The sequence below is a fragment of the Dothidotthia symphoricarpi genome (genome assembly GCF_010015815.1).
Source record: "Dothidotthia symphoricarpi CBS 119687 unplaced genomic scaffold P153scaffold_16, whole genome shotgun sequence".
Lineage (NCBI taxonomy): Eukaryota > Fungi > Ascomycota > Dothideomycetes > Pleosporales > Dothidotthiaceae > Dothidotthia > Dothidotthia symphoricarpi.
The window spans coordinates 902,701-920,170 of NW_022985023.1; the positions used below are offsets into that span (position 1 = coordinate 902,701).

At 53.9% G+C, this 17,470-nt stretch overlaps 6 protein-coding genes across 6 annotated transcripts; 2 read left to right on the top strand and 4 right to left on the bottom strand.

Moving 5' to 3' along the window:
- Positions 1-3,273: 3,273 nt before the first annotated feature.
- P153DRAFT_388300 (dopa decarboxylase-like protein) lies at positions 3,274-4,854 on the bottom strand (the record flags this gene model as incomplete). The annotated part of the gene is made up of 2 exons (XM_033670741.1): positions 3,274-4,748; positions 4,806-4,854. 2 exons carry the CDS (start codon positions 4,852-4,854, stop codon positions 3,274-3,276), a joined length of 1,524 nt encoding a protein of 507 aa, XP_033521372.1.
- A 339-nt stretch (positions 4,855-5,193) lies between these two features.
- P153DRAFT_296758 (Ash2-trithorax family protein) lies at positions 5,194-6,975 on the bottom strand (the record flags this gene model as incomplete). Its single annotated transcript, XM_033664109.1, has 1 exon — positions 5,194-6,975. The coding sequence occupies one exon, from the start codon at positions 6,973-6,975 to the stop codon at positions 5,194-5,196; it is 1,782 nt and encodes a 593-aa protein (XP_033521373.1).
- Positions 6,976-7,186: 211 nt separating this feature from the next.
- On the top strand, positions 7,187-8,671 carry P153DRAFT_377894 (rRNA processing protein-like protein Bystin; the record flags this gene model as incomplete). The annotated part of the gene is made up of 1 exon (XM_033669765.1): positions 7,187-8,671. One exon carries the CDS (start codon positions 7,187-7,189, stop codon positions 8,669-8,671), a length of 1,485 nt encoding a protein of 494 aa, XP_033521374.1.
- Positions 8,672-9,708: 1,037 nt separating this feature from the next.
- P153DRAFT_369002 (FAD/NAD(P)-binding domain-containing protein) lies at positions 9,709-11,369 on the top strand. Its single transcript, XM_033668661.1, has one exon. It carries the CDS (start codon positions 9,835-9,837, stop codon positions 10,948-10,950), a length of 1,116 nt encoding a protein of 371 aa, XP_033521375.1. The 5' UTR covers positions 9,709-9,834; the 3' UTR covers positions 10,951-11,369.
- A 271-nt stretch (positions 11,370-11,640) lies between these two features.
- P153DRAFT_297098 (uncharacterized protein) lies at positions 11,641-13,218 on the bottom strand (the record flags this gene model as incomplete). Its single annotated transcript, XM_033664140.1, has 2 exons — positions 11,641-12,563; positions 12,615-13,218. 2 exons carry the CDS (start codon positions 13,216-13,218, stop codon positions 11,641-11,643), a joined length of 1,527 nt encoding a protein of 508 aa, XP_033521376.1.
- Positions 13,219-14,845: 1,627 nt separating this feature from the next.
- Positions 14,846-17,405, bottom strand: P153DRAFT_321907 (uncharacterized protein; the record flags this gene model as incomplete). The annotated part of the gene is made up of 4 exons (XM_033665161.1): positions 14,846-15,337; positions 15,389-16,337; positions 16,481-16,614; positions 16,670-17,405. 4 exons carry the CDS (start codon positions 17,403-17,405, stop codon positions 15,174-15,176), a joined length of 1,983 nt encoding a protein of 660 aa, XP_033521377.1. The 3' UTR covers positions 14,846-15,173.
- Positions 17,406-17,470: the final 65 nt, after the last annotated feature.

Genomic DNA, 17,470 nt, shown 5'->3' on the forward strand with positions numbered 1-17,470 from the left:
AATTTTTAAACTTTAAAAAAGAGTAACTATAAAGGTAATAGTAATAGAAATAGTAATAGTAATAGTATTATTATAGATATAGTTATAAGACGAGTACTAAGCTATTAGTTAATTAGTGTTTTAGTTATAATAGTTATAAGCCTAGGTTTTTAAAACTATATTATTAGTAAGCTTGAAATATATCTTTTCTTTAGTAAGAAACTATAGGTAAGTAGTCTAGTAATACAAAAATAAGCCTTATAATCTAACCTCTATTAAACCTAAGACTATTACCTACTCTAAGTAGTGTATAAAAGTACTAATATATAAGTAACCTAGACGCCTTAAAATATACTTTAAGGCAAATTAATAAGATTCTAACGCTATTAATCTAGAGGGTATATTGTAATAAATATAGTTATAAGCTGTATACTACGCTATTAGAAAATTAGTATTTTTATTATAATAAATAGTAATAGTAATAAAAAGTAAAAGGCTAATAACTTATAATAAGGTTAACTTTTAGTTACTATAATTAGTATAAATATATAATAAGAACTAATAAGTACTAATAATAAATATATAACGAAAATATAATAGGAATATAATACATTAATCTCTATTCTTAACAAGAAGGTAGTTTAGAATCTAGAGTATTATATAGTAGACTCTAGAATAGTAGCTTATTTTATACTTTATTAGATTAGAAGCTCTATTAGATTTTAAATTATTTCTAGTATAAGTATAGAATAGAAATAAACGTTTAGTTATTTTATTAGATTTAATATCGTACTTATTTTTTAACGCATTTAGTATTGCTCGTGATTAGAGAAATCGTGGCTTACTCCGGTGGTACGAGTGGCAGCGTAAGGTCCGTGTTGTGAGTAATCAAGAAGTAGCGTTTATCAGCACTCTAAGCCACTTTTGCCACTTTCCATCAATCTTACCAAGCTTTCAGTATGCAATTTCCAGCTTCAGAGTTGCTGTTACCCTCCAAAGATGACTATGATTTAACCTACCACCCCTCCTCAGAGCTCTGCCCTCAAGAGGTGGCACGTACTTCAGAAATTGACGTCGCCTTAACCTCCATCCGTGACATCATCGGTGTTGAACATTTGACCGCCCCAAGAGCTTAACTTCTGCGAGAGATCTATTATCGCACCCCTGTCTGCAGCTTTAGCGAGGTTGTTGAATGGTTCCAAAGCGCTATTGACAAGCATGGAGCGCTTTTGATGGAACAACACCAAGAAACCGTTAATAACGTGTTCTTAGATCTCATGAAATGCACAGAGGCTACTATCCGCTCTTGTGTAACTTGTCTACAAGATCCGGATGCCATGCATTGGTCTCACTTGAGTTGCGCTACTACTGCAGTAATGGATATACAAGAATTTATAGCGGGCTGCTGGAAAAACGCGGACGAAGAGGAAAACACAGTGTTGCCGTCCATACCTGCCGGCACGATTAGAATAGACTATACAGCGCTATTTCATTCTCTATCTATTAAGTGTCCATTTGAATTGCAAAGGAAGGAGAAGCGGCGAGAAGCGATAACGAAGCTGATAGACATTGTCGGTCCTGAGTGGGGTAATTGAGAGCTCGCATTTCTTCGCCGCTTCCTTCGTCGACTTCCAGCTTGCGGATTTCAAGAATTTGTCGATGTAGTTCAGAAATTGGTTACAAAATGCAGTAATCATTAACTTTACGACAATTGGCCTGCTGATTTATGCGTACAATGGGTGATTACAAAACTCAAGCACGTGGCGATTCAAGCACATCTCACGTGCAAAAATTGTAAGATTGACAAAAAGGCCATACATTGGCCTCATTACTGTGAGACGGCTAAAGAACTGACCTGATGGTCTCTGGAATCTCTAGTAGATGCTGAAGACACGTCACAGGAGGCAAAGAGAAAGGAAGAAAAACAACGAGAGGAGGAACTTCAGCAGGAATAGGAAAGGCAAGAGCGAGAGCGGGAAGAGAGGGATTCAAGAGAGAGAGAAGAGAAAGCATCTCTGGAGACGCACCAACTGGCCTTGTTATGGAAGAACGAACTTCATGAAGCTGAGAAGATGGAACATCGACGGCTGGAGGAAAACTGATGGAATTTATTCATAGAGAATTTGAGGAGACTGCAGGTCGAGAAAACCAATTTGGCTAAAGGCAAGGGCAAGCAGAAGACTATTAACTGCGAGCCACTGCGGAACGATCGACTCAAAAAGAGAAGGACGTTGAAAGATATGTTTAACCGAAACATGTTACACAACCAACACCAGGTACAGCAATCTCCGGAGGATAAGAAAAACTTAGTACTAGCATTAAAGCGAGGTATAGACGTGGCTGTTAGGAGTCAGGCATCAAGTTCAGGACCTGAACAACAAAATCGTGAGAGGCAAGACGTAGAATTGCAACAACCAGACGCACTCATATTAGGGACGCAAGACCTGGCCATGCTCAGCCAATTAGCTGATTACCCTGATGTTGTAGATTCCTCTCAGGAGTCTACGCTCAACCCGGCCAATTTTCATCGCGATCTGCGATTCACATCATACCTTGACGAAGCAATTGGACAAGCACAAGAAGGCGATTGCTCAGGCGAGGATTCGGACGAACTTCAGGTTCCACCTGACTGGTGAACCGACCATTGCATACAGATGACTGTGCAGATTCGTAGGCGGCGCATATATTGACAGCTTCGTCTGACGCTTTCGGGCCATGACTTAAGTTTTTAATGGACATGACTACTGCCGTAGGCATTTCATGAGCAGAAGCCAGACGAAGCAGAGCAGATAGTGCGCAGAAAGGTTGTTGCCACTTTATTCGTAGATGCATAGAGGGATGATAGTTCAATTCGCAATGTCTGAAGCCAGTTTCTTGTATTCATAGGCAGTATCGAATTATAATGCTGCTTAACCTCCTGTGTCAGTTGTTTAACCTTTTATAATGATTTTCGAAGTACATCCAACTTGAAGAGTCTGGCAAGCAGGTGGGGCCTTTTATAGACAGTGAGAGACCAGGTCAAGACTGTTGACCACTGATTGCGTCTAGGGTTCAAGAGATGAAAGTTAAACTTTAAGAATTGTATCGATTACGCAAATTTGGCTCGTTATGATTACGATCAGGAGGTTACATGCTGGAAGAGAAGTTCAGACGTGATTTCGAAAAGTAAATTACAGTCGATCGGAAAGTTTGAAGGAATCATCGGGACCCGAGCGTTTGATTTGTCTGGTGAATTCCCTTTTTGGGTATCAACACAAGCGACGAGTTCTCTCACTCTGCATCTTCATTAGAACTTCAAACTCGCCCCTCCTCAGCAGCCTCAACCAGCGCCTCGAAGACCATATTCAGATACTTCTCCTCCGCACTGAGCGACGCACTGACGACGCGAATGAGATAGACGCCACAGACAACTGAACTTGTGAGGAAGAACTCGCCCTTTGAGTTGATTTTCTCATACACCTGCTTTGTCGCCAGATTTAAATCTTCGCGGTGTTGCGCTTCGGCGTTGGACGCGAAAGCCGGATCCATTCCAGCAGCAGCAATGGACGAAGTGGGATGAATCTGGAATGTGACGAGTCCAAACGCCGGCTTTGTGACAACGCTGAAGATGTCATTTCGCGACTTGATCAAGTCATGGAAGTACTCTCCTAGATGGACGTGATTTCGGATAAACGCCCTCAGTCCATTGACGCCATATGTTCTCAGGACGAACCAGACTTTCAGGCTGCGAAAGCGGCGTCCGAGTGGGATTTGCCAATCTCTGTAGTCGGTGACAAGCCCACTCTCGGTGTAGTCGTTGCGCAGATAGCTCGGGGTTATGCTGTACGTGTCGATCAAGTCTTTTCTCTTCTTGATGAAAAATGCCGAACAGTCGAAGTTGACAAGCAGCCACTTGTGCAGATTAAAGTTGAACGAATCAAAGGCCGCGAGTGGTGGACACAGATGTTGGTACTCGGGACACACCAGCGCCGAACCCGCATATGCCGCGTCGACGTGAATCCATACATCTGGGTATTCCTTGGTCAGGAGCGCAATCCCCACCAGATCGTCGACGGCACACGTCGCGGTGCTCCCCAGTGTGGCGGTGAAGTAGAATGGCTCGAGACCTTTTGCGCGGATGTCTTGGATTGTTTTTCGCAGCGCAGCAGCAGTGACGGAGAATCCTGCTTCCCTGGGCGCAGGCACAGTGCGAAAACGTGTACCCGCAATCATGGCCGCTTTCTGTGTTGAAGAATGTGCGTGTTCTGATCCCAAAGCGACCAATTTTCCGCGCATGTCCGCCGCCTTGTCCATCTTTTCCTCGCCCTCAGGCATGTCGGCAAGTCGACGACGAATAAACCGCTCCCTCGCAGCCACAAGAGCAGTCAGCACGACTTCACTTGCAGTGCCCTGAATAATGCCACCACCCTCGCCCTCACTCAGATACACATCTGGCAGAGCAATTAGTTTGGCTACCCAGTCCATCACCACGGTTTCCAACTCGGTGATGGCTGGTGAACAAATCCAGTTGAAAGCCGCAGCATTAAAGGCCCCGGAGTACATATCACCCAGCATGGCGGGAAAAGAAGAGTTGCAAGGGAAGAAAGCCATGAATTTAGGGTGCTGCCAGTGTGTCAGGCCCGGCATGATGACGCGTTCGATGTCGGCTTGGATTTGGTCCCATGGCTCGCCGTTCTCGGGGGTTGAAGAGGGTATAAGTGGGCGGAGATAGCCCGGTGCAACGGATGGAAGTACGGGTCGTTCTGCCAGAGTGTCGTAGTATGTTGCAACTGGGAAGGGTTTTAGTTTCGCTGTTTGAAAAAGGGGGGTTGAAGTTTGTCATTTACTCTCGTCAATGGCCTTGTCTGCCGCATCGCGAAACTGTAAAGAGTCCATTGCGGGGTAGTGGGGAGTTGCGGGAGTCGAAATATGTTTGATATCGAATACCAAGCCGAAAGTACTTGATATATATTCTCAAAATGAATCAAGGTGAAATGTGGTTAGAAAGGCAGGGAGTAAAGTGCGACTGCAGACGACAGGTTGAAAGCATGTTGAAGTACGATGTCGGACCCACTACTTTCTCGCCGTTGCCTTGTTCAGACTAGCTCATCATCAAGCGGAACGGTAGGGCGTGTGTACCAGGATGAAATGACGGCACCGGTTGACAGGAAGAAAAATAGGGTAACGACAAGAAACAATGGGTATCGATTGCCTAATCACCGGACACGAGTCCTCTCAGTACCTCTTGCCCACTTCCACACCGAGGTTGTCATCGGGATTCGCAAAGCCGCGAGCCCTAGGCGTCGACTTGCCCGCCACGTCCTGTGGCGCCTCACCCTTGTACTCCCAGCCCCCGTCCTGTGTGAAAAAGTCAACCTCATCGATAATGTCCCAGACGACATCTTCGGCAATTTGCTCCTTGTATCGGTCGCCAATGGCTCGCAGTCGCCGACCTTGAGGGACGTGGTCCTCGACAGCGTCGCTGCCATCCATGAGCGTGTCTGGCCCATGCTGGGTGGTCAGGTCGGCAGGCGGGCACCAGAAGTCTGGGCCGAAGTTGACCTGGGCCACGCCGCCGTTGAACAGGGAGATGGCGGGCAGGTAGCCGACCATGCCGTCGTCGAAGCCGGTGCGGGCGCCGGCCTTGACTGCTTCGACAGAGGGCACGCTTGCCGGGGGAAGGAAGGCGAGGAGATTCTCAAAGGCGATGCCGACCTCCTGCCCGTTCTTGTACACTTTGATGTGCGAGTGGGGGAGGGAGCGGACACTGACGTCCTCGTGGTTGGGCGAGGGGTGGATCTTGGGGACCGGGCCGCGGTCGTGGTAGGCCTCGACCATCTTGGTGACCTGGTAGTCGAGCTGCTCGAAGTAGAAGCTGCCTTTGTAGGGGACGGGGATGCGGTCGCGGATGATGTCGACGGGCTTGTCAAAGGGGTCCGCGTTGCTCACCGTGTCGAAGCCGTCGCCCAGGTCGACGGCCGGGTTGTAGATGCCCTCGACGACCTTGCGGTGCAGGGCGAGCGAGGGCAGCTGGATCTCCAGGCCGATGACGTCGCCCTCCTGCATGTGCTGGTCGGTGAGGTAGTCGACGGGGACGGGCTTGCCGTGCGGGGGGCGGGCCTTCATGTGCTTGCTCTTGGCGCCCTTGGGCAGCGGGGTGAAGATCTTGGAGGCGCGCGAGCGGTGCTGGGCCTCGAAGCGGGCGTCGGTGACGGCGTAGCTGTAGCCGTCGAAGCCGACGGGGCCGTCGAGCGGGGCCTCGCGGCGGGCCCAGCCCATGCGCACGTGGGGACCTGGTTTGGCGTCGGCGGCGGTGGTGGTGTCGGGGTCGCGGGGGATGCCGCGCAGGATCTTGACCTCGTAGTAGAGGCGGCCCTCGCGCGCGACGACGTTGCCGCGGCCCATGCGCCAGCCCTTCTCCTGGGTGACGATGGTGGCGCTGTCGTCGAAGTGGAACCACTTGTCCGAGTCCTCGTGGCTCATGCGCGGGGCGTAGGGCCGCGAGTCGCTCTGGCGGTAGTACTGCTTGTGGCGGAAGAGCGGGTCGGCGACGCAGTGCGTGTACTTGTAGCCGCGCTTGTTCCACGCGTGGTCGTGCGGCTTGCGCAGCTCGGCGCGGCCGTCGGGGGCGTACAGGGCGGCGGGCTCGTGCGGGAGCAGCAGGCCGTCCCGGGGGGCGTCGTAGTCGGAGGCCTTGGGCTCGGGGATGGAGTAGCGCATGGGCGAGTCGGCGGCCGGGCGCGGCGGCTTCTTGGCCTTGGAGGCGGCGGCGGCGGCGCTGGGCGTCGAGGCGCGGGTGCTGGCCGAGGCTTCGCGCTTCTTCAGCGTCTCCTTCTTCTCGCGCTGCTCGCGCTGCTCGCGCGGCGGCGGGCGTGGGCGGGCGCGGGCGGCGGCATCGGCGCCGGCGGTGGGGTTGGGGTTGAGCGGCGACGAGACGGTCGGGGCGTGGTCCTCGTCGAGCGGGCGGCGCATGGGCAGCGCGAGCGACGGCGTGCTGGAGCGCGAGTGGTCGGCCATGGTCGCGGTGGTCAGGACGCGGTGGGCGCTGTCGATGAGCAGACACGGACGCGGGCTACGGCAGGCCACTCGACCCGCACCCGCCAACCCCACCAACTTTTTTTACTGGCCCGCCATGCACCCGCCCAGCACCGCACCACGGCACCACCACACCACGCGACGCCCTCGACGCCCTCGACGCCCACCACACTGTCAGTCGCACGGCAGCAACATGCCCAAAGCAGCAAAGTCGCCGGGCGGCCGCGAGCAGCGCCACAACCCCCTCGCCGAGGAATACGCCCCCTCGGACCCGTACAAGCAAAAGTCGGCCAAGCGCCAGAAGCGCTCCCGCGACGACGCCGAGGCCGAGCTGGGCTACGTCGACTCCAAGAGCTCGCGCAAGATCCTGGACATTGGCCGCCAGCTCGAGGAGGAGGACGAGAGGGAGAAGGATGCGCGGCGGCCACCGGGCGCGAATCCCGCCTTCGCCTTTGAGACGCGCCTGGGCGACGACGACGACGATGATGATGCCGCTGCCGACGGGCTAGAGGGTCTGGACGACGACGAGGCCTGGGGCGACGACGACGACCATGTGGACGACGTCGAGATTGACGCCGACGACCTGGCGGCGTGGAACAAGTTCATCCCCACAGACGACAACCCCATCCAGTGGCCGGGCGAGCAGGCGCCGCCGTCTGGGCCGGGCACAGATCTCGCCGCCCTCATCCTCGACAAGATCGCCGCGGCCGAGGCAGCGCAGCCCGAGGAGCGCCGGGAGATCCAGGGCGGCGGCGCCCCAGAGGATGCCATTGAGCTGCCCGCAAAGGTCGTCGAGGTCTACTCCAAGATCGGCCTCATCCTCAGCCGCTACAAGAGCGGCAAGCTCCCCAAGCCCTTCAAGATCCTGCCGGGCATCCCCGCCTGGGAGACGCTGCTCGCCATCACCCGCCCCGAGAACTGGACGCCCAACGCCTTCTACGCCGCCACGCGCATCTTCATCTCGGGCAAGCCGCAGACGGCGCAGGTCTTCCTCAACACGGTGCTCCTCCCCGCCGTGCAGGACCACATCCGCGAAACCCAGAAGCTCAACGTGCACATGTACAGCGCGCTGAAAAAGGCCCTGTACAAGCCCAGCGCCTTCTTCAAGGGCGTCGTCTTCCCCATGCTCATCGACGGCACATGCACCCAACGCGAGGCCGTCATCGTCGCCTCGGTCGTGGCCAAGGTCTCGGTCCCCGTGCTGCACTCGGCCGCTGCCCTCCACCGCCTCTGCGAGATCGCCGCCGAGCAAATGTCGTCGGACCCCGACGCCGCCGGCCCCTGCAACATCTTCATCAAGACGCTGCTCGAGAAGAAGTATGCGCTCCCCTACAAGGTCATCGACGCCCTCGTCTTCCACTTCCTGCGCTTCCGCGCCGTGGGCGCCAGTTCAGGTGACGCCATGGACACGGAGTCTGCGGGTGGCCATCTAGGGGGCACGGGCAAGCTGCCCGTCATCTGGCATCAATGTCTGCTTGCTTTTGCGCAGAGGTACAGAAACGACATCACCGAGGACCAGCGCGAAGCCATGTTGGACCTGCTGCTTACAAGGGGCCACAAGAGCATCAGCCCCGAGGTGAGGAGGGAGTTGCTCGAGGGCAGGGGGAGAGGCGTCGTCGCCGAGCCAGCGCCCGTGGGGGTTGACGGCGACGACACCATGATGGCCATGGACGGGTGAGGGGGGGGCATGTAGCTGCATGGCTTGGCGGGTGAGGTGAATGCATTCCGGGGGCGTTTTAGATGTAGATGGAAAATGCGTGAATATACCCTTCTTTTCTCCTCACTTGTCACCGTGGCAGCCGCTCCCCACGACAGGCCTTGTGGTGTAAGTCATCAAGTATGTGGGACAATGGCAAAAGCGTGGTGTAATGGGAAGATGCTTATCTCGTTATCCCTGCCGTAGCTGTTTTAGCTTCTAGCTCGTCATAGGCTCTGCAGCGAAAAAGTTAGCACTCGCCCGTCGACCGTCGACGCTCAACCCTCCCTCTGTCCGCCCCTCGACCCGACATCAGCAGTTGCCATTGCGGCGTTCCTCAGGCAGCGTCACACCCGCTCAAGACATATACATATATACGTATATATTCTTATCTATATAAACTCAACCCCCCCATAGAATGGCGCCCCCCCTGCGGCCCTTTGCGGCGGCCAACGTCTTCTCCCAGGCCCGCCGCGCCTACACGACACAACGCCCGTCGCTCGTCGCCCAGCGGGCACAGTGGGCGTCGCGCCCGACGCAGTGCCAGATCGCGCTGCGCCAGTCGACCCGCCAGCAGTCGACGGGCAGCCAGCCGCCGAAGGTAGTCAGGAGGTTCCGCCTGCTGCGCTGGACATGGCGCCTCACGCAGATATCCGCCCTGGCCAGCCTGGCCTACGTCGGCTACGGCATCTACGAGACGCGCACGCCCGGCGACCAGCCCGCCCCGGACCCGAGCAAGAAGACGCTCGTCGTGCTAGGTGAGTGGGCCAACGCCGCCTCCGGTACGCCCTGACTGCGCCGACGCTGACACGCCGCAGGCACGGGATGGGGCTCCGTCTCCCTGCTCAAGAAGCTCGACACGGAAAACTACAACGTCATCGTCGTGTCGCCGCGCAACTACTTCCTCTTCACCCCGCTGCTGCCCTCGTGCACCGTCGGCACCATCGAGCACCGCTCCATCATGGAGCCCATCCGCAACTTCCTGCGCCACAAAAAGGCCTCCGTCACCTACTACGAGGCCGAGGCCACCAAGATCGACTACGAGAAGAAGATCGTCTACATCAACGACGACTCGCCCATCAAGGGCGACATGGCCCAGAGCGAGGTGCCCTTTGACATGCTGGTCGTCGGTGTCGGCGCCGAGAATGCCACGTTTGGTGCGTCGCTCCCCCTCCCCCGCCGCCCTGCCTGCCGCAGCACCGCTAACTCGAACAGGCATCCCCGGTGTGCGCGAGAACGGCCTCTTCCTCAAGGAGGTCGGCGACGCCCAGCGCATCCGCAACCGCATCATGGACTGCTGCGAGTCGGCCACGTTCAAGGACCAGTCGGACGAGGAGAAGCAGCGCCTGCTGCACATGGTCGTCGTCGGCGGCGGTCCTACCGGCGTCGAGTTTGCTGGCGAGCTGCAGGACTTCTTCCACTCGGACCTGAAGAAGTGGCTCCCGGAGATCCAGGACAACTTCCGCGTCACCCTCGTCGAAGCCCTGCCCAACGTCCTGCCCATGTTCTCCAAGCAGCTCATCGACTACACCGAGCAGACGTTCAAGGAGGAGACCATCTCCATCCGGACAAAGACCATGGTCAAGAGGGTCACGGAAAAGTACATCGAGGCTGAATCCGTCGGGCCCGACGGCAAGAAGAAGCTCGAGAAGATTCCCTTTGGCCTGCTGGTGTGGGCTACCGGCAACGCTCTCCGACCCCTCGTCAAGGATCTCATCAACCAGATCCCCGCGCAGAAGGATTCGCGCCGTGGCCTCGCCGTCAACGAGTACCTCGTCGTCAAGGGCACTGAGAACGTGTGGGCTGTCGGCGACTGCGCCGTAGCCAACTACGCCCCCACTGCCCAGGTCGCCGCCCAAGAAGGTGCCTTCCTCGCCCGCATGTTCAACCAAATGGCAAAGACGCAGGACATCGAGTCCCAGCTCGAGGAGCTCTCGGAAGTCCAGGAAAAGGCCCCCAGCAAAGAGACGCGCAATCATGCTTTCGAGGAGATCAAGAGCTTGCAGAAGAGCCTCAGGAGGGTGAAGCAGATTGGACCTTTTGAGTACTCGCACCAGGGCTCCCTTGCCTACATTGGATCCGAAAAGGCCGTGGCCGATATCTCGTGGTTCTCGGGTAACATTGCCAGCGGCGGCACCGTGACGTATATTTTCTGGCGCAGCGCCTACCTCAGCATGTGCTTCAGCACCCGCAACAGGATCCTCGTGCTCATGGATTGGGCCAAAGCAAAGGTCTTTGGTCGTGACGTCTCACGTGTCTAACGCACACACACACACACTCTCTCTCTCTCTCTCTCCTAGCCACTGTGTTCCCGGTTCCTTGTCCCAGGGTTTTCTGTACGACAACGACCATGTCGTGTATAGAGTATAGTGTATTCAGCTTCTGGTTTCTTCGTCCGACATACCAGCTTCTCTTCCTTCCCTCTTTTCTTCCATCTCTTTGGTGGTCCAGCAGCTCCTTCCGCCGTGTATAGAATTTGCGTTTGGCCTTTTGGATCCTGGTTTGGTGTGTTTTCCGTTCTGATTTGCGTTTGTTCGAATAGACGAAAAGAGGGAGTTTCAACATCGGCATGGGTTAGATAGAGGCCACGTCTCTTTTTTGTAGTAGGCAATGTGGAAATCTTAACTACTGGAGTGGTGTGACATGACATGATATGACATGGCATGACATGATCATGACATGGTTACGTGCCTATGTGTGTGATTCTGAACGTGATGGATGCACAAGGATGTATAGTATATATGGATACTGGTATGAAACTACTACTGTACATTGGTCGACTGGGAAGGAAGGAAGGAAGGAAGGAAGAGAGAAAATTTCTCAATTTCGTCTAGTCATGATACCATCCCCATATACAACAGTACTGATTCGTAAGAGCGCAATATACAATCTATCGCACGCTCCAAATCAAGTGCCATCCAACGCCCCCATGTTATGCATTACACAAAGAGCTACCGCGGCGATCCAATCACAGCGCCGTAGCTCCTCGGACTCGCCTGTCGCCCCGAACCCATACCCAACAGCGCCCTCGCCTCGTCCAATGCACCACCCTGCCCTTGGATAGGGATGCTCTGGCTCTTACTTGCACTCGACTGAGAGCTCGATGACGAGCTGGGACTCGGGTTCGGACTGGACGCGACAGGTGTAGCAGCACGACTGGAGTTGGGCGTCGCAGCCACGCTGACCGAAGGCGCCCATCCGCGCATCCAGCCACTCACACGTCGCCAGTGCATGCGTCGTCGCGTCTGCTTCCCGTGGTCGTCGACAGTGACGATGACTTCATCAGACTGTGCACGAGACCGTCCGCGCGTTTCGTTGTCGCGGAACAAGTAGAATTGTAGACCGACTGCTGCGTCCATGATGAGCACACCAGCCGCGCCGAGGAAGAATGGTGCCGCGCGGAGAACCCAGTCGGAGCGTACGCTGCCCGCAGGACCTACCCAGCCGGCACCTTCGCCAGGCGCGTAGTCGTACCAAGCGCAAGGGTTCGCCAGAAGGGACGATGAATAGAATAGGTTCCCGAAAAAGGCTGCTACAAAGAGCGCGGGCGAGAGGCCGGCCGTTGATTTGCGGATCTGATTTTTGTACAGTTGCGGGATCCGTGAACCGAGATAAAGAAATGTGCTCATCCAAGAGAAGACTTTGCCCGCAACTTCAGAGGCGGAGAGGGTCGTATATGTGGACTGTGTGGAGAGGGCGTGAACGTTGTAGGGGGTGGGAGCAAACGGTGAAACTGGTGTTGCGATCGAGGGGTTGGCAAGGACGGCGAAGAGGAGGGAGATGTAGAGAACAGTCTTCGGTGAGGGCATAGGGGAACTCGAAGCGGCTACGCGGCGGATGTTTCGATTTGACGCTGTGCCTGGGGAAAGCGTCTCTTGCCACGGCTCTTTTGAGCCACTGGGTGAGCGAGCAAAATTTGGCATACGGAATGCGTTCATGGGGTTTGAGCGAGGCGGCGTATTAACAAGCGTGGCTTTCGGTGAGCTCTTCTGGTTGCTCGAGTCTTCAGGCGCTTCTCTAGCTGGGATTGTGCTTGCGGTGCTGCCCTTGACCACCTCATACATTCCAGGTGTCCCATTGTCAGCATTATCGTTTTCTCCACTCCTCCAACGTCCCCAAATCGGGCGCAGTGGCCTTCCATGATGCAACAGCTCGTACCACACCCATTGTGCGCACAGACAGCAGTCCACAAAGACGTAGTATCCAGCGATAATAATTTGCCAACTCGCTTGGCCGGTAAACAGACAGCCCAACAAGTTTGTAATATCACCCAGCAACCACTCCGTCAGAAAAAAGGCGCTGAGCCCCGATGTCGACTTGAGCTTATGATTCTTGTATATCTGCGGCAATTGTGCGAAGAGCCATGATATGATACTGCATGTTCCAAGCAGTGTACTGACAAACGCGAGATTCGTGGGTACGCAAGTGTGGAACGTTGTTGACAAAATTCGTAGAAATTCGTTGGCAGGCTCGCAATGTGCTGGTAAGGAAGGTTCGACTACGCGGAAGGGCGAGAGATAGGGCGGCATGGTAGGGTAGAGCCGTACACGTGTACAGGCGCGGTAAGCACGGGCGACGGTGTTTATAAAGAGCTCCTGACTGCTGCGACACTTCGGCTCAGTTGTGATGCGGTGAGATCGGTATTTGTCCGCTCTCTGTAAACCCCTCCTCGTGTTCTGTTGCACGGAATGACCTGTGGATGCGAGGTCAGGTGCGGTACTCAGGTGAAGGGTCAGGTACACCCACCAGGCGCAGTTGAAAGCTAAACTGCAACTGACGTGTGAGCGTAAACACTGTTGATGTTCGAGGCGCTGGATTTCCAACGCTTACGCCAACTGAGTTGACACCACGATTCGTAGTAGGCGCCGACGCGCTGACGTGGGCGATGGTTTATCAACGCAAGACTCGATAAGCAGACCGCAGGGAGACAAGCAAGGTTATGATCAAACGCGACTCACACAGTGCAGAAACCAAGAGAGAAGGAGAAAGAGGGAATGATGGAAGCAAGAAGAGACAATAGGCGACAGTCCCATACAGACACCTAGCTCATGCTGTCAAGACCTACCCAAGCGTCACCGGCCGCGACATGCATTTCCAGACACGCAGATCGATCCCCCCGACAGACGCGGATGACCCGATACGAGCACAAGCGCGCCAGGGAGTCACTATCAAATGCATGATTGGGGTGGGTGTGACTTATGGGTGGGATGCATGAGCGCGATAAGTTAGATAACAGCCTCTCGGACGGCCGAGCTAGTCCGACTTAAGGACCGTGCCCTACAATAGACATGAGCGCGTCAGCAACAAAACGATCGAACATTGCTACACTTGCTGTAAGACTATGATTGTTGTATTCTTCTCGTCCTTATCCTGCAGCGTCTTAACTTGCAATATTGTTTTCTTGATTGTCTCGCATGCATGTCCTATCATTGACATACAGGCATAGTTCTCATCATTCAGAGCGAGGCCGGAAGAAAACACAACCCACTCATACCGTAAACTTCGCCTTGGTTGTCACCGCTGCGAACGATAATGGGGAGGGTCTGTAAAGATGGAGAGTTGCCCCACTACTTGCCCCGCCTCCGCCATCGGAAACCACTGCCAAGTCGCATTGTGGAGGCTGGAAACGTAACAGAAATATCTCCCATGCAGATGTGCCGTCAGTCTACCGCCGTATGTGGGTCGTCGGGAGCCGCCATCTGGTCACTCGTTCTTGGTCTCACGAATGGGATGACGAATAGGTACAATAACAAACAGCATGCTGGCTACCCTAGCGTCAGAACCATGCGATTCGTGATACAACAAAACACCTGGTCGTAGAGCTACCAAGAGATTACCTCAACCTCACGACACGTGTATGCCCTTGCTAATTCGCGAGTTCGCGTCTACACAAACTAAAGCAATTGGTGCGGTGTGATACATACCATCACGAGAGACGGCGGCGGGGAAAATCAGCAACGTTCGATGTGTAAACATACAGAATAGTTTGTTACTTGAACTGCGGACCGCATCTGGCCATTTGTAATACTGATCCGTAGCCCCAATCTGTGAACGGGAAAACTTTTGATATCACGATCGGAACTTGGTTTTGAATCGAAGTTGAGATTGAGGCTGAGGCTGTCTTATGCATATCATCGCGCATCGCGTCTCGCGAATCTTCGACGTCATCATCAGATCTGAGGGTCTGGGATCCGAGTCGGCGGATACTTGATTGCCTCGCCGACAGTACCTTTGTAGGTGGCCAAGCTTCCCTGCAGCGCCAGGATAATTCCAAGATTGGTCATCTGTTGTGGTTTCCAGCTAATGGAATGTTCTGCACCTGCTTAAAATGTTTCGCATGTGTTGATAGTATAATAAGGAGACTCAAACTAAGACGTGCCAGCATGTCTCGCTCCATATACATCCACCACAACGATATGCGTAGGTTAAAGCCCGGGCGCTTGGACGAAGGGATAGTGTTAATTAAACTATGGTTCTGCAGAATCTACGAGTCCAACTTCAGTATCCGTATTGCGTTGCCACCAAGCACATCCTGCGCTTTTTTGTCGTCACCCGTAAACGCTTTGGAGATGGCGCCGTAGTTGGTATTCACGCTGTGCCACTCTTTTGCATCTGTCTCCAGAGGTGGGAAGAAGGGATGATCGGTACCTATGCTATGTTAGCGTCACATGCCCTGTCGTCACAATGAAAACAACATACCAAACAGCAGTCGATCAGACCCTGAAGCCTCAACCGCAGCATTCAGGCCTACGGATGAGTAGATGACCGCATCAAGGTAGATGTTTGTTTTCAAAATTTCCCATACGTCCCTCCTCTTGTCCGTCCCCCCATGCGTTTTGAGATGACCGTCATGCAAGATACAAGACTCTATTCTTCCAGCCAGGAATGGCAGCGTACCGCCGGAATGCGCAAGCAAGACATTCAATCCTGTGAACCGGTCCCACACACCACTCAATAGCATCCTAGTAACCGCAATTGTCGTTTCGAGGGGGAAACCGAGCGCGAGGGGAAGTACGTGTCCGTATTCACTCGCTCGGGGCCCGTAGACGGAGGCAGGAAGGCCATAGTGCGGGTGCAGGAAGATGAGTTGTTGGTGTTTTTGTAGTGCTGTGTAAACAGGATCCAAGGCCGTATCATCGAGTCCATCGCCCAGCCCGGAGGTGCCTAGGATAACGCCCCGCGCGTACTTGAGTGTGCTTAGGCGCTCGATCTCTGCGACAATAGTTTCTGTTGACGCAGATAAGGGCAGCGTGCCGAAGAAATAGAGTCGCCCCGGATACTGAGAGCACTGGTCATTAACGTCGTCGTTGATTTCCTTCGCCGCTTGGCCTGCTTCTTCAGCGCGCAGGAAGTCGAGCCACGGGTTTGCCAATGAGATGACAGATTTGTCGATGTTGTGTAGGTCCATGAAGGCTATCTTTTCTTTGATGTCGTAGTATTCCGAGCCGATTGGACGGCCGCGCGAGGTTGAGGGTGTAGCTGGGTCATCTTCGCCAGGGAGAATGATCAGTCGTGCGGAATCGGGCGCATCTTCAAATGTTCGTACGTAGGGGACTGTCGTGCGCGAGCGTAGCAGCTCCATGTATTTTGGGGGGTAGACATGGGTGTGGATGTCAACGATAGGCATTGTGGCGGGTGCGTAAGCGGTCTTAGCAAGGGGTGAAAAGAACACAAGTAGCAGAAGTAGTAGAAGTAGAATCGATAGTGAGAGAGGGGGCTGTCTTTGGAGCTCTTGACCCTGGCGGGGCTGTTGGAGCTGAATACCCCACTGCACCGAGCTCATCATCCCACCTTCCCCAACAAGCAAAGACTTGTGGAGACGTGTATCTCGAGCGGTGGCGGAGACGACCGCGCAGACGCGTTGATAGCCAAAGTTTGTTCGATACTGGCTATCGTCTTACGTACTTGTGGCGGTTTCCAGCGATCTTTCAAAATATCGACTGTCACGTAGACTTGCGGCTCCGCTACCCATTCACGCACCAGTCCTCAAGAAAACGTTCGGTGGCTTGTCTCTCGCCTGAAACTCCTCATCCACTTCCCATACAATGTCGCCAGTACCTTCGTCCTTGAAGCCCAGTCTTCGATATACCGCTCTTCCCATAGCGCTACCCTCTGTCGTGCATTCTAGATTGCCTCTTTTCTTGGCTTCCTCAAGCCCGACCTCCACCAACATGCTCGCAACACCACGACGCTGAAATGCTGGATCAACCGCACAGAGATCGAGAACGAAAATGGCGGGAGGTTTGCGCTCCGAATTCGGCGACGAAATCTGTTTTAGATATTCGATGCGGCGTTTGTATAATGATCGGAACATTTGTGTTGCGAAGCGCTTTTCTTTCTCGTTGAAGCCTGCGATTTCTTCGCTGATGTCACCTGTGAATGGATCGCCGTATCCCTCAAGAATTGACAATTGTTGCCATATAGCCAAACCAGCGACCTTTCTCTCTCCTGTCTTTTCTGGATCAGGTAACGTGGCCTTCAGAAAGATGGTGTTAGGCTTGCCCTCATTGTTTGTGGTGATACTCTGCCAACGCTTGATCAATTTTTGGGAGTTGATCTCTAATCCCTCGGCGGTTTCCCAACCTGGATTTATGCATTTCCAGATAGCATCTTGGGTCTGACGACCGAAGGCTTCGGAGATGCAGTGATTTGCTTGTCTGAGATCTTGGGCATTTTCAATCGGGGAGATGATGATCTTATCTTGCTGTGCTGCCATGTTCAAGTCAAAGAAAGGCCTATGTTTGGTATAGGTGTGATAGCCGCAAACAGAAATGGAAAGTG